Source organism: Gallinula chloropus (genome assembly GCF_964237585.1).
Source record: "Gallinula chloropus genome assembly, chromosome: 14".
NCBI classification, from domain to species: domain Eukaryota; kingdom Metazoa; phylum Chordata; class Aves; order Gruiformes; family Rallidae; genus Gallinula; species Gallinula chloropus.
Genome location: NC_140099.1, coordinates 7,460,246 through 7,476,210, shown reverse-complemented (window position 1 = coordinate 7,476,210; position 15,965 = coordinate 7,460,246). Strand labels below are relative to the sequence as shown.

The window sequence follows — 15,965 nt, the reverse complement described above, 5'->3', positions numbered from 1 at the left end:
ATTCTCAATTCTGTGGCCAAATATTCTATGCATACTGGTATATACTTGAATTGGGTGAAACGTTGGGAAAGGTTTGATTGTTTAAAACAACAGGGGAGAAGGACAAGATGTTTTCTTTCCTTTTAGCTCCTCTTCATTTCCTGGGTCTGGAATTTAGACTGATCTCAGCCAGATGGACATCAGTAGCAATTTAGTCAACATATCCTAGGATTTTCTCTCCTTTTTCAAAATTTAAAAACTGTATTGAAATTTCAGAAAATACTGCAGAATTTATCAATTATGGTCGTTGAAGGTTATTTCTGCATGCCTTTTTGAATGATGCATATTTTCAGTTAAAAAAAAGACCCCCCCACATTGCACATTTTTTTAGCAGAAGCAAACATTCAGGTGTGCCCTTGAAAACAATATCATGTCAGAAATCTGTGGGAAAGCCCAGCTTAAAGACAACAACCACCTTGTAAATACCCTCACCAGAATTTGGCCTTCAGTCCTTAAATTTGCTTGTCTTCATGCATTATAATTTTGTGCCATTGTTATCATTCGTGTCATTTCACATGTTTATCTAGCGTTACGTCTCAAACAAGTGTCATTTCTTTCTTTATTAGGCAGAAAGATAATTTCCAGAGGCTAGTTGCTAGGTTTGTTGTTGAAGTAGAGGGTGGATGGGTTACAATAGGGAAGGTCAAATCCTCAGCTTTGTTGCCTGCCATGTTTTAGAGGGCAGACATGACAGTAGTTCCTCTGTGTTGGGCTAGCTCAGGAGGAATTGGAAACAGCTTCCCAGGAGCACTGGGGAAAGATGTGGAGAGACCAGTTGAGGACAAAATGTCATCTGTTGCATCAGCTTTTCTGTCTGTGGTGGAGACTTGCATCACCAGAAAAGCCTTCAGAGAGAAATTCTGCTTCCCATCTGCTATGTCAGAGCAGAACACAGCAGGCAGAATGGAAACTAGATTACTTGGGGTGACACTGATAATGTATTTCTGATACCTAATATTATTATGTTTGTTTAGAGATTTCTTGCTATTTCTGTTGACTTATTTTTTTCTTATTATCAAAATTGTTTACGTAGTGCTCACAGAGCTTATCTATCCAGGTACTAAGTCTGTTCAGCTAAAAATACAGAACTCATGAGTGCTTTGGGTAATATGAGCTTAGCCTGAGATAACTAAACTGTTAATCATTTTACAATTGCAGAAGTAACAAAATGACTTACTATACTGCAAATACACAGGCAGATAAATAATAAGAATATTGATATCTTCTGTATGTGTATATTTAGACACATTTAAGTGTGGAGCAAATTTCTTATATACATGTACCATACATGCATATATCCTATGAGAGTGAAAGCACAGCTGGTGGTGTAAAAATCTGCAAAAAAAGATTGTAATTTCTTTAAACCACCCTAGTGTTCTCATTTGTTACATAGGGACAACAAGCTGACAATGTTGTTGAGGGAGTCACTTGGGAACATCAACTGCAGAACTACTATGATTGCGCATATTTCTGACTCCCCAGCCAATTATGCAGAAACTCTCACCACCATTCAGCTTGCATCACGAATCCACCGAATGAGAAAGAAGAAATCCAAGGTTGGTTCACAAACAAACAGAAATTAATTCATTTGAAAAATGAGTTTTCCTGACCTCTCGGTGGGGGAATGTGGGATTTCTCAGGGGTAAGAAGTAATACAAATTTCGTAAAAGCTCAGGAGAGGATCTGACAAATGAGTTGGCACTCAGCCATTATCCCACCCTCAATCCTGAAATTCCCTTCTTTTTGTTCAAAACACATCTTTCTTTGTTGATATGTGGAACTATCTTAAAAGCACCTCTTTGTATTAAATAAAAACCAATAAGGAACAGAAAACTTTTGAGTAGAAAGACAATGCATAATGCTTAATGGAAATAATCTGAAAAGGTGTGATCGTTATATTGCTTTTAATACAGTAAAATCTATGTAGCATGACTGTTTTAATTCACACTCTTAACATTTTTCCACTATGTGTAGTTGTGATAATATACTTGAAGCAGAGAGAATATAGCAAACCTGGCATTTTGAATCAATTATATGTATGTATTTATATAATTATATATATAAATTAACATGAATAACTTTTCCTGTATTACTCATTTGCAGTATGCATCAAGCTCGTCGGGAGGAGAGAGTTCATGTGAAGAAGGACATGTACGAAGACCACCCCATTTGCGACCATTCCACCCACGAACTGTTGCCCTTGATCCTGACCTTCCTGTCCTGAGTATATCTAGTGATCCAGATTATTCCTCCAGCAGTGAACAGTCTTGTGATACTGTCATCTATGTTGGTCCCAATGGTGCAGCTTTGTCTGACAGGGAATTGACAGATAATGAAGGTCCTCCAGAGTTTGTTCCCATAATCCCATCCCTAAACAAGAAGAGAAGTAAAGACAATTCTGCTATTGGTAGGAGTTCTGACAAGGACCATTTTAAATGCAACACTTTTGCTGAACTGCAAGAAAGGTTAGAGTGCATTGATGGAAGCGAGGAACCCATCAAATTTGCTTGTGGAGAAATCTCTGCTGTGTCCAATTGTAGTCCAGTCCCTGGAGGTACAGAAAATGCACAGTCTAAGCTGATAAAGGAAAAAATATCTCCTCCTTCTGGAGGATTTAAGAAACCAGTTCCACAAGAAACTCTATCTCCTAAAAAAGGACATAACCTTCCTTTCCAGCCTGTTGCACCAAGGGGTGGCAATGGCAGTTGTCATGAAATGAGCACACCTCACCTGAAAATGGATCTTTCCAAGCCACAGAGCAAAGCTGACAACAAAATAATAGACCCTGTAATGGAGGGAGAAAGAGAGACAATCACTGATTCTCTGCAGTCCTCAATGTGTAGCCCTTCAAGGAATCCAGAGCAGAATAAGGTTGCACCTGAATGTGTCATTAAGGAAAAGCCCTTGTACATGAAGAGACCTTTGCCAAGCCCAGCACCTCCACCTCCGCAGCAGAAGGATCAGGTGCCAAGCTCCAGAACCGAGAATATGGAGCTGGACAACAGCAATGCAGTTCGGACACCTCCTGTGGGAATGAGCAAGCAGATGGGAAACAAACCTCAGCAGAACCCTGTAGGAAGCACACTCGTGATTGGTAGCAATGCCCAGAATCAGTCGGGTGCGATAGAGGTGCATAGCTTCAGGTCAGCGTTCAGAGGGAAGTGTTTTGATCGGGATATTCTAACCACCACAGTGACTTTGCAGCAGCCTGTTGAGCTGAATGGAGAGGATGAGCTTGTTTTCACTGTGGTGGAAGAACTATCCATTAGTGGGATTATGGATAATGGAAGACCTTCCAGTATCATTAGCTTTAACAGTGACTGCTCCCTTCAGGCCCTTGCATCAGGCTCGAGGCCAGTCAGTATTATCAGCAGCATAAATGATGAGTTTGATGCTTACACCTCACAGGAGACTTCTACTGGGGCTACTGGTGTAAATATTGATATTGTTGTGCCCTTTGCTAAGGATCCCTTTACCAGCAGCAGACGTTCCTCCATTAGTTCATGGCTTAGTGAAGTCAGCATCTGTACAATCGAAAGTGATGGCGCCCAGTCTAGTGACAGTTTTGTTGCACAGTCATCTTACAGCTGTAATAAGTCTGATGAACCCTTCAACTTGGATTCATCCCATTTATCTGTCCCCCTGAAAAGCGCTCTGAATGACAGTGGATTTTGCTTCTCTGAACTGGAGAGCGAGAGCTTGACTTCCAGCAAACTGTCCTCAGGCATCAGCAAAAGCCCTCAAACCTCTGAAACTACCAAAGCATCTCAGATAAAAAGTGCTTTTTGTGTCACTGATCAGCCCGTAAAAATAAAATTTAGTAATTCTCGTGATATGCCTGTGATAGAAACAATACATTCTAGTCTTCCTAGGAAAACAAAAACTACCTCGTCTCAAATCCACAATAATACTGTCCTCAGCTATAAAGAGCTTCAGAATCCACGTGGTATATTTGAAGATCCCTGGCTGTTGCGTGCTGATTATCAGTTGGAAGCAAAACCTGCAGACTCATTGGTGTCCCCAAAATCTCATGTGATTGGTACTGAGAAGCAGCCAGGAAAAGCTGCCCAGTATTTTGATGCAGAATCCAGGCCAACAAAGTCACAGACTATGCTTGCCTGTTCACAGAGGGTTGTGGATGGTTGTGAAATGGCCTGCAAATCCTCCAGTGGAGCTGCAAAGAAGGCAGAAGTTGCAATGAAAATGCCACAGCTAAAGAGAGGAGCCACCACGCTGGGAGTGATGCCAGTGTCTCACGCTAACACTACTTTGTCAGAGGCTGTGACCCGAGGGAATTCAGATGCTCCCTTGGCCACTGGCAGCTTGAAATCATCACTGGGGAAGAAGAATGCACCACAGAAATCAACTATGCTGCCCAGGCCAGGTGGGCCAACACCGCCAACACCTCCTGTACGCAAATCGAGCCTGGAGCAGAAACCTGTTGGTCTGGGTAATGGTGGGGGAAAAGCCTCTGGCCTGGACTTTGCCAGAGCTGGCACACCAAAGGCTGAAGACGAAGCAGATTTGCGGTTGAAAGCTGGGTCTTACTTCAGTGAAAGTGTTAGCAGTAAAATGAACCTGAAGGGTGACCACTCTTTGCCTAAGATGACATCAAGCTTAAAGGTGAAGGCATCAAAGAGTGAAGCCGTACATCGTTATGGGAGCCACATGTCCCTGGAGAGGTGTGACAGCCTGTCATCAGTTGGATCCAAAGCAGGTGTGACAAGGGAGAATGGGAGTGCTAGCAATGGTCGGGCAGGGCGCTCTGTCCCCAGGCTGGGGGTCCCCCCTGTCACCCCTGCTGTAGGTTTACCATCATCATTCACTGCTCCTGCACCCAGTAAAAACAGCCAGGCAAAACCCACGGCTAACCAGAAAGTGCAAACAAATGGGAATAAAACCCGGGGCCTCTCTGCCAGCGGGTCCAAGTCTCTCAGCTCCTCTGTGAAGTCTCTGGCACAGCCCGCGGGTAAGGGCTCTAGCATGGCGCCCGGTGGGAAGGCAGCACCCCGCTCGGTGCAGCCCGTTGGCAGCAAACCTGGCAGAGGAACCATCATGGGGACCAAGCAGGCCATGAGAGCTGCCAACAGCCGTGTGAACGAGCTGGTGTCAGGTGGCTCTGCCAAGGTGGGCCACTTCCGAGGCTCCACCGACTCTGACAGTGGCAATGACAGCGGCATTAACCTCAGTGATGAGAAGTCGCAAATCCCGGTGCTGCCATCTCCATACAGCAAGATAACAGCACCCCGGCGGCCTCAGCGGTACAGCAGTGGGCATGGCAGCGACAACAGCAGCGTCTTAAGTGGGGAACTACCACCGGCCATGGGGAGGACGGCTCTGTTTTACCACAGTGGTGGCAGCAGTGGCTATGAGAGCATGATTCGGGACAGCGAGGCTACAGGCAGCGCCTCCTCGGCGCACGACTCCATGAGCGAAAGTGGGATGTCATCACCAGGCCGGATGAGGAGCCTCAAGTCCCCCAAGAAACGATCGACAGGTAAGGAATGAAGAGGGAGGTGGACAGACATCTACCAGTATGCTGTTGCGACCTTGAGGATGGGGGGTTTTCACAGCACCTCTGAGGGAATGAGAGAAGAAGTTTAGGGAGATGCAAAGAGGGGGGTTGGACTGTCTGTATGCGCTTGTGTGTGCACACATATTGCTGTGACAGCAGCTACTTGTCATTTATTTTACTTCAAAGCTGCAGGTGTGACACAGGTGCTGTGGTGGAGAGGGCAAGAGAGGTGCTGGGCGCCCCCGGGCGCCAGCAGCCTCCCTGGGAGGGAGGAGGCAGCAGATGGCTGTTGGCAGATGGGGGACATTCCTTCCTCCTCCCACAGCTGGGTCAGCAGTGAGCATGGCCCAAAATAGGAGGTTGTTACAGGTGGTTTGGGAAGAGTGAGGGTGCTGGGTGGGTGCTGATTAGTTTTAGTGACTGTCAGGGAGGACCAGTGAGAGAAGGTCAGTGAGGCGAGGAGGAGCTCTACTGTCAGACATCTGTAAGAGAATTTCAGTGCGATGGGCTGGGACTGTAGTTTAGAAACGGGGATAAGCCTGGAGGGCAGAAGAGCATTTGTGAATTAATGAGGATTGCTGAATGTATGTTAGATTACCCAAAGGTAAGGCTTTACGGGCAAAGCAATAGGGTGTGTATGTATGATGCAGTGACTCTTATGTTAATGCTACCAACTAATTGCAAAATTACTGTTTTGCACTGTAAATAGTGCATTTATAAAGAAATCTCAGAGTGTATGTGTGGATTCTGTAAGGAATAGGAAGCCAACTGGGGTAGTTGCTCAGAAGAGGTGGTTCTGGCTCACTTATTGTGCCAAGGTAGATGTGTGTGACCATGCTATGCAAAGGTGGGTCTATGAGAGCCAGGTCTCCTTTCCTGTTTTTTAGTGGCTTTCCTTATTGCTTTCACAGGTGGTGCTTGTGTTAAGTGCCATTAGTTGTAGCCAGCTTCAAAATCAGACTGCTATGACTGCTGTTACAGTGTTCATTTTTAGTGGTCTACATTGAAGTCAAGTATCGTAAAGAATTGGTGGCGATCAATGTCGTGTAGCTAATGACCAGCAGCCTTACTCAGCAACCTAAGCATACTGACTTGGAAATATAGCAGGAAATAATATCAGCAATGGGCTGAATCTGGGCTTTCAGTTGGAAAGTGGTAATTACTGCAATCCCTGTAGACATCCATGATGCTTTACTCTGGCAGTACAACCAGATGAGTTAAACTGATGTAGATCTTGTGGTGCTTTCTGGTCAAAGCAACTGAGTTGCTTCAGCAGGTGATAAATCATTTTGGAAACTTAGTGCAACATTTGCTAGAGTTCTCTTTCCATAGCTTATCAACCTCTTAAACCTTTCCTACAAATCAATATTAACAGCTGTATAAGTTGCACACATATTGAGAAGGCATTACCCACTGATGGATTTGTATTTGTTTTTGCCCCAGGAAATGCTTATAAGCCTTTAAAAAGGATGAACTATTTCTTTTTCCGATTGAAATTGCTCTAGTTCAGTAAATTATGTATTACTTTTCGGCATGCTGTGGACTTTCAGACAACATGTTCTATATGTGAAATGAGGTTTCCTAGGAAGATCATGAAATATTTCTTACAAGAAATGTTTGGTGTAGATCCATTATTGGCATAAAATATATTGTAGTCTTTGCAAAGTGTTAGAGATTCTTGGAGTGACTTACATTGCACCAGTGCTGTAGTCATGAAGTCTCTGACTTTAAGGACAGATCCTACTCCTGTGTATGTCACTGGAAACCTTGTCCCTTTATCCTTTAACTTCATCCTTGGAGAAATGATGTTGACCCTGGCTGGTGCAGTGGAAGGATATAAAGTTTGTCTGCTTAGTGTGTGTGTTTGACTGCATCCATTTGGTGCTGTCTTCAGAGGGATCCTGCTGTCACCAGAGTGGTTACAGGATCAGAGTTAAAGTGGGTGATTTCAGCAGGTAGGATTATAACGGTGATTCAGGCTAAATGAATTGGGATTGAATTATGGTGTTGTAGAACCAAGTCTTTCCCTTTCCAAAACATCCTCATTGAGTGATCTTATGTAGCCTTGCTTGGCTTTAACTGGATGAACAGATTTCCAGGCTCATATGCCATTATCAGTATTGGTTTGAAATTAATATCTCATCGACATTGCAACATGAGTTCTGTGGTAGCCCACTGAAGAAAAATTAATCCAGGCAAAATATTTTTGCAAGGAGAGAATAAAGAATTGATGCTCAGACATCTGCTTTGGGAGAGGAACTGCTGTTACTTCCATCCATGAAATAAGTCGAACATAGATTGTCAAGGCAGTTAACTCAATTAGCAGCCTGAGGGTATTTTATTAAAAGGAAAAGATCAAGAAAAGCATTTTTTCCTATGTATCCTAAGAACTTAGTTCTTTCTTTAATGTACTGCACTATGTTCTGCAGTCAGTTAAATACTTAGAGTCTCAGGAACACTTGTCTTTTCTGTATTTTAGGTCTCCAGCGTCGTAGATTGATTCCTGCTCCGTTGCCAGATGCTTCCTCCCTAGGAAGAAAACCCAGTGTTACTGGCCAATGGGTTGATCTACCACCTTTGCCAGGCACTTTAAAAGAGCCATTTGAAATCAAAGTTTATGAGATAGATGATGTGGAACGATTACAACGACACAGACAAGAGGAAACTGAGGTCAGCACATATTTTACAACAACTGTAGACAACTTAAATTACAGTATACAGGCAGAATCCTTGCTTGAATGCTGGAATGGTGTTCAGGAAATTGATTGCAATTAAAACACTGTAATTATTAATTTTACAATTCATATGTTGGGGTACCCTTAACACAGAAAATGAAAATGATTACTGTCTGAAATTAATTGTGTCTAACATGACTGATGGTGTAAATGGAAGTTACCAATGAATACATTATGAGAAGACTTTATAATCTTAGACTGGCTGATGAAACATTACAACCTCCCTCAACTATAGGATCATTAACTCTTTATGTAAATGACAGGATTCTATTAAATCAGGGATACACTGAGTTTAATTTACTTGTAATTGGAAAACACTTCAGCTAATTCTATTTTGGAGTCCAGAATTCTATATTCATCTGATGCCTTTTTCCCATTTCTTTCATAATAGCCTTTCCAGGATGTTGAGAAGGTAGGAATGCTTTTAAGAAAATAAGTATTCATATGTTTTAGGATTAAATAGAACTTTTACATTATTATTAGGTTGTGTTTATTATTTGCACTGCTGTGAAAAAAAAAGCCCTCTAAAAAGAGCAGTAATTTCAGAATGTATTAAGAGATGTTTGCTAATTCAGAGAAGTGCAACAAATGCTCAAGTGATGTAGCATGCTGTTCCTCTAGACTCGAATTCATTAATGTAGACTTCAAATAAAAATTAATAAAAAGTCCCACCAACCTCCAACCAAACAAAACAACCCACCTGCTAACTCTTACAAGTAACAAGTTGGGAGCAATTTGTGTCAAACTGTTGGAGGTCAGCTCATTGCATGCAAATTCATGAAATGGCATTTCTGTGTCTTTAAAGGGTCTGATGTATTTCCATACCAAGCTGAAGATACTAGAAAGGCGCCAGCAGCGAATCAGAGAAGTAAAGGCAAAGCATGATTTTTTGAAGGAAGAGTTGGAAGAGACAAAGTGCAGGTTGATGATGGATCCAAATAAGTGGAAAGAAGACTGTAAGTATTTTGTGAAAACACAAATATATTGAGCATGTAACAAATTCTTAGCATGTGAGCTGGCCGACTGAAAAAGTTAAGCACTTGCTAAGATATTTTGCTTAGTTGAGCCCTAAAATATTCTGTGATTCCATTCGTTTTTCTGTGATGTGGGATTTGCTCAGTGTAGCACTGGGAGTGAAAAACTTCCCCCCACCCCACTCCAAACCGACCAGAAGAGAATGTCAAAACAACGTAAGGACTCACTGTGATCTTTATTAATGTTAAATACTTACAAAACCTTTTACCCTTCTTTCCAAAGAAGGAAAAACATGTTTTGGATCTGCTAAAAGAAGTGGAAAAAAAAATCCTGGTTCAAGAGAAATAAAATTGTACTCTGTTATTGCCTCTCCTGTGATAAAATAATGTTCTGCTATGAACTGCTTCTCTTACTCACTATGTTTTTGTCTGACAGTTGAAGTGGATCCTGATCTCAATAAGGAATCACAGGAGTACCTGGAGGCACTGGAACAAGTGACAGAGGAACTGGAGCAGTGTGTTAATCTTTGCAAATCACATATCATGATAGTGACGTGTTTTGATATTGGAGTAACAGATGTGCAAGATGGAGTAAGGGAAGTGGAGGTTTGAAGGGAGGTTTTTTTTTTCAAGGGACTGAAGGAAGTGAAGCTGGATCGTACGACATGAAGTAGTAAAGAGATATAAGTAGCTGGAAAGTGAAGGAGGAAAGGTGAAGACTAAAAAGCATCAATGAAATGTTGTAAGAGAAAGAAACAGCTGAGGGATGGGAATGTTCATAAATCATTTGGTGCCTCAACGTGACCTGAACTGTACAAAGATAAAAGTAGGATCAAGTATTGCTTCTACCAGAAGGAAGCGAAGAAATATAGTACAAACCGAGATGTTAATTAACAAACAAACAAAAACATACGATGGAAGTGCCTTTAAAGTTCATTTGATTTTCCTTTTTGTATTTGGTGCTAGAATTAAAGCCAGCAAACCTAAGCAGACCACAAAATGTATTCCTACGAAATATTTTATACTGTATAGTGTATTTATGACTATATGTAAAAAACAAACAACATTGTAGCAAAAGCAATAAGTAAATTATGTTTTCATACCTGAACTTGCCTTCTTGTTTCACAGAAAAGCTGTTTTATGTAGCAGAATTGAAATTGTATTATAATTGTTTTCTTGGTTAGGGTTCAAGATATTTTTATGAACATTTATCTATTGAAAAGGTGTATTATGGCATTTTGAAATGATTGTTTTATCTTCAGGTTTTGTATTATTACTTTTTCAGATCAAAATAAATGTTTGTTTTCCATTTTATATATACATATATAGATATATATTAACTGTTTACCTACTTCCTTGGTTACTAACCTCACTTATCACAGACCTGGTCTTTTTGGAGTCATAAACTTGATGTGAGGTCTACAAAGGGCACTGTGGTTTGTTTTGGTTTTCTTTTTTCCTCTCTGACTGCAGGAATTGAGAATTATGTTTATTACCAAAACCATAAAACAAGCAAAAAAAAAAAAAGGAACAAAAAGGTTTTGTAAATGTTAAGTTAGGTCCATATTTTTATATAGTTTTGACTATAAATATAGCATTTGCATTTTTGAACTTTTAAGACAAATAGTATATCTTTTTACAGTTTTTCTAAGGAAGGCAAACCCTCAGGATCAAGTTTATACATGCTGCATGAGATTTGTGCTTTTTTGAAGGAGGCCACTTAAGTGTGGAAACTATTGATAAATTGTTGCCAAACAAATACTTTTGAAAAGGTTTAATAGTGTATGTAATACCACATTTCATAATGAATCATATTTTCTAATCATCTTCCTTTTTATGGTTTTTTCAAATCCTTTGTACAAATATGTATTATAACAGCTTGCTTCAGTTTTTATCTGTGAATAAAAGATACATCTATTGTTAACGATCGCTTCTTGCTATGTACATGATTTTAATGTTTGGAAGAGAGGATGGCCCGTGGAACACTACTGAATGTCATGTTGTGTTATCTCTTCACCCCAGAGAGAGAACTGTAGAACAGAGTTCTGACATTAGTCATCGTAAACCAGTTGGGAGAGACAAATCACCAAAGGGTAAAATAAATAGCGATGGTAATACTTATATTCTCTTAGCACTTCATAGTTTATGAAACAAAGACCTGCAGCACTCACACTCCTTTTCCCTGATGAGACAAAGCAATTAAAAATCAGTCTAAAAACACAAGAAAACTTCAGAAACCGGAATCAAGGTCTGGAAGCCCCGTAGGTCCATCATAGCAAATGACTACATGGATTTCTCTCTGACACTGCTGTGTTTGCTTTTGGTTAGACAATAGTATGCTTGGTCCTCGTCTCCTACTGATTCTAGCTGGAGGAACTCCAGGCATATTTAGTGTAAAACTAGTGCTTCTGATGACACCATCTTGAGGATTTTCCAGCCATTTGGCTGAATGGCCTGTAATGTGTGAAATTATCCCCTCCCTCTTTTCTCTCCATATGTAGCCCTAACAGCATGGCATCCAAGCACCAAGTTCTCTTACCCTCACAAGAAACCTGGGGGGGAGTGGTGGGTAATTCCTTTCCTCTGACTCATTCTGCAGCTGGAGAAGTGGGAGAGGGAGAGCAGAGGTTTGGTGCTTAAATATCTTTGTGACTTTGCACAGGTTAAGGATGCCCTGCTCTTATCTACCTCCCTGTGATTTATCCCTGGAAAAGGGTGAGTCGAGTTTGCTTACTAACATTTGGTACTGCATTGGGTTGTACGTGGGGGAAGCTAGCATTCAGAATTTCTAGAGGATCTCATTGCTGATATCCTTGGGTACCAGATACATTTACTAAGTTGTAAAATCCTGCTATATTTATGTTCTGTATGTGTGCAGAAAATCACAGTTCTTCCAAAGATGGAATCAGGGCCTTGTAGTGATTCAATAGATTGTGTTTTTTTCCAGAGCAAGGATCACATAAATGCAGTCAAAAAAGGCAGCAGCATGCTGAGGCACAAGTATTTCTTAGGAAAGGGGGAAGCCTTCAAATGAGAGAGGTTAAGGAGAATATATTCACGGGGAGCTCTGGATAGTGGTGTTAAAGTTTTGAGCTGGTGCTGTGACACTGTCCTCTGGAGATGGCATTTCTTAATGGTGCAGCTGCAAGATGAGTTGAGTTGTGTAATGCTCTGAGCTCTTGGAACAGAAGGGCTGGTAACCCTGTCTTGAATGGATGCAAATTTAGTTTCTTTCTTTCTTTTGTTTGCCACTGACTTCATCCTCTTAGGTCTTAATTGTTTCCCTCACACACACGCTTTGGCAATATTATAATCCTCTGAAATAAAAATCAGCTCTCCCAATTTTTTGTAAACCTGATTTGTTGATCAGGCTTACACCCTTTGATGGTCCTTAATTTCTAACTGTGCTTATGTTTGCCACAAAGTAGCGAAAGAGACATTTCAGGGCTGCTTAGTTCCACATCAAGATGGCAACAGCATGCATATTAAATGCATTTTGCCTCTGGCTTGGTGACACAAGAGAAGCCAGAGATGCAAAATAACGTGAGGCACTGATGAATGAAACAGTAGACTTTTCCCTATGCAAATACCGTTCCTGATTAGGAGTTGTGGATAGTGAATTATTTTTATATTTCAAGACCTTAGAGTCTATAACCTTCCTTTCTTTTTGGTTACTTTTGCAGTTCTAGCCAGTTAAAATTTATACAAATATATGCTTAGTTTACAATTTGAGCCTATTTTGTAAAAGGCTCAATTATATAAGGTTACAAATGATAATTGCAAAATGAAGCTGGATGCTTGCTTTCATTAATTTTCAATTGAGATTTAATGATTTAAAATAGCCATTAAATTACACACGTTAACTTGTTGAGTTTGTTACGGTATCAAATAAAACCTTAGAAACCCAGTGGTGTTGGATAACTGCCGGTTACTTTTGGCAGGGCTAATTCACACTAGAATTCTTTCTCCCTTGGTTGCAGATCTTCCCATGAAATACCTGACCTCCTCCTTGCTGGGGCATCTCTTTCTATGTCCCTTGGTGGCCCAGTTTACCAAGCCACTTACATCACGCTTATTACCTGGTAACAAGAAAAAAAATGTATTGACAGCTGCTGGTAGAGTCACCAATGCAGTGGTGACTCTAAATAAAGCCTAAATTACAGGAAGTGGGATATAAACTCCCCTTTTCTCAAACCCCACCTCTCACCAGGCTTCACTAACCAGGAGACCAGAGGTAATCTCACCTGCCTGTGACGGGCAGGGAGAGGAGAGGTCCCCATTGCCTCAGGCACACAGTCAGGCATCCTTCAGGAATAGATGACATATGGACTGGAACAGGAATCAAGTGAGAAAGCTCTTTCTCATCTGGTCATCAGGGACTCATGAAAGTCGGAAGAACCTTGCATTCTGGACATGGCTTCCAAGCTTACTTTTGCACTTCCTCATTCATTGATCACAATCAAATAGATAAAACTACTCTTGGAAGGTGGGATTTCAACTCACTTGTCAGAATTTGCAAGCTGGATGGGTGAGTTGAAAGAGTCAGTAGCCAGTCCTGTAAGCTGTGGGGTTGCTAACCATGTACTAAGAAATGTACGTCTAGAGGACATTGCTACATTCCCAGAAGTGTTTGGAAATGTGGTTATTGCAAGCACAGTTTCCTACAGACAACTCGGAAGGTGTGTAGGCAAAAGCTCATTTAATGTATGTGTAAAACCTTTTTCCTCACACTGCTTCTGGTCTAACCAGCTCAAGCTAAGGCATTTCTAGGACACTCCAACTGCAGTATTGAAACATCAGTACTAAAAGAGAATGCAACAGAAATGTGAGATTATTTGGTCTTTTCTCAGCATGCAGAAAGTGTTTCATTTATTTCTATTTCAAGGTATCCATGTATTCTGTTTCTAGTTATAAACCCATGTTTTCCAGTCACTTGCATTTTATTTTTAAGGTTATATGTGGAACATAACTCCACAGGCAGCTGTTGTATATTGTGGCCATACACAGGGTCTAAGGCAAAAAACGTTAGCTGTAAAATGACCTCTGTATCAGATGTCCAAGCTGGCAGAAGTGGCCACAAATAAAAAATGGTGCTGTACTTGGGCCCCAATTCACTAGAGCACTTAGGCACCTGTTTAAGCAAGCAAGTAAATCTGGTTTGTATCCAGCAAAACACTCCAATTTTGGCTTATATCCCATTGACTTGGATTTTTTTGCTCCAGGGCTTCAGATGGTGTAAATTGCTTTAGCAGTGGTTCAGTGGAACTGCACTGACTTTCACCAGATGAAAATCCTGCTGAAAATATTTTGCTTATCAGTTGTATTTGGGGGAAAGTAAAGAAGGATTCTGTTGTTGTGCAGTGAGATCACAAGTGCAAAATAGAAAGCTTGCCACCCTCCCAGTCTGGTCCCATATGCAGTGTCTCATGGCTTCATGCAGAATTTGACTTGCAGAACTGTTTGTAGAAGACACAGACTAAGGCATAGCGCTTGACAGTGTAGATGTTCAGAGATTTATTATCAGACCTGTGGGTTATTATCTGACCCTGACAGGGTGTGTTTGGCATGACAGTGAAGTTGCAACAGTTTACACAGGAGCGCATTACGTCACCTATTCTCTTCCCAAAACTCTCCCCATAATCTGAAGGGGGAACAGCAGCAGCATGATGGCAAAAGGAAGGGAATCTTCCAGAGCAATGCACACAGGGACTACGGGTGACACATGCTTCCTCAGTGGCCTGGTTTTACCTTTTTATATGCCTTTGCTTCTGACTGTTGCATTCAGCTTGAGACAGGTTATTTTTGGACATAGTGCTGTGGCTCCAGGATGAGAGGAAGGACAGCTGTCACTTGGCTACGTCTCAGTGGGGGATGGACAGTAGAGAGATGCTCTTACAGCAGATAAAAATAACATTTCTGCCTTCTCTCCACTGCATATCCATTTATTCAGTATCATGATTCACTTGCTGTACTTTTATATCAATATATTCTGCAGAGATTAGGAGCTTATTCACATATAGGTGGTAAGGAGGTCTCTCTGAGACAGCCCAGATCCTGGTGTGAGCCAATACAGCTTCATTCTGCAAAGGTTTTTGCTTCATTTACTTCTTTAATGTAAACATTTCTGTGGGAGCTTCCTATCAGTGTTGACAAAGGAAGGCAGCAGCACACACTGGCCTCCCTGGGACAGCTTGAAAGACTTGGATTTGGAGCTTTGCTGCAGACTTAGTAGGAGAAGAATGAAACCATTTGTTAACTTTTGGTATCACTGATATTACAGTAATATTACGTGGCCAGGAGCAAAGCCTGCAGTCCCGGGGCAGTGAAAAAGCAGGTTCATTCCTCCTTGTTATCTGGGTCTCCTACCTGAGGTCAGCAGACTGCCTTCGATTCTGCCCTTCAGAGTGTCAGGGACCTAATCAGGCCTCCTGACACAACTCACCTGACTGTATTTACAGCACATTTTAATTGATCTGACCTTGTATGGGAAATACCTTTGGAGTCCTCAGGTGCTGCTCTCTGGGAGGCAGGCACAGTGCTCCAGGGCACAGGCAGTAGAGAAATAAGCAGACGTTTTAGTTTGGCCTTTGAGTGGAAAGACTGACTTTTAAATATTGACTCACTGAGACCTTTCCCTGCGTCTGTAACAGTGACCCCCCCATTTGTCAGCACCTGGCACAGATATACTTAGAAATGCTGCTT

The 15,965-nt window shown here is 41.5% G+C and overlaps 1 protein-coding gene across 1 annotated transcript in view; it reads left to right on the top strand.

Annotated features, from left to right (window-relative positions):
* The window catches only part of KIF26A (kinesin family member 26A), a gene marked incomplete at its 3' end in the record, with an annotated part of 98,297 nt that extends 88,422 nt beyond the window's left edge, over window positions 1-9,875 (top strand). Inside the window, exons 11-16 of the mRNA XM_084270375.1 lie at window positions 1,433-1,595; window positions 2,143-5,536; window positions 8,034-8,224; window positions 8,681-8,701; window positions 9,095-9,245; window positions 9,700-9,875. Of these exons, the coding sequence (XP_084126501.1) occupies window positions 1,433-1,595; window positions 2,143-5,536; window positions 8,034-8,224; window positions 8,681-8,701; window positions 9,095-9,245; window positions 9,700-9,875 (4,096 nt within the window). The remainder of the gene's footprint in view (window positions 1-1,432; window positions 1,596-2,142; window positions 5,537-8,033; window positions 8,225-8,680; window positions 8,702-9,094; window positions 9,246-9,699) is intronic.
* Between the last annotated feature and the right edge of the window lie 6,090 nt (window positions 9,876-15,965).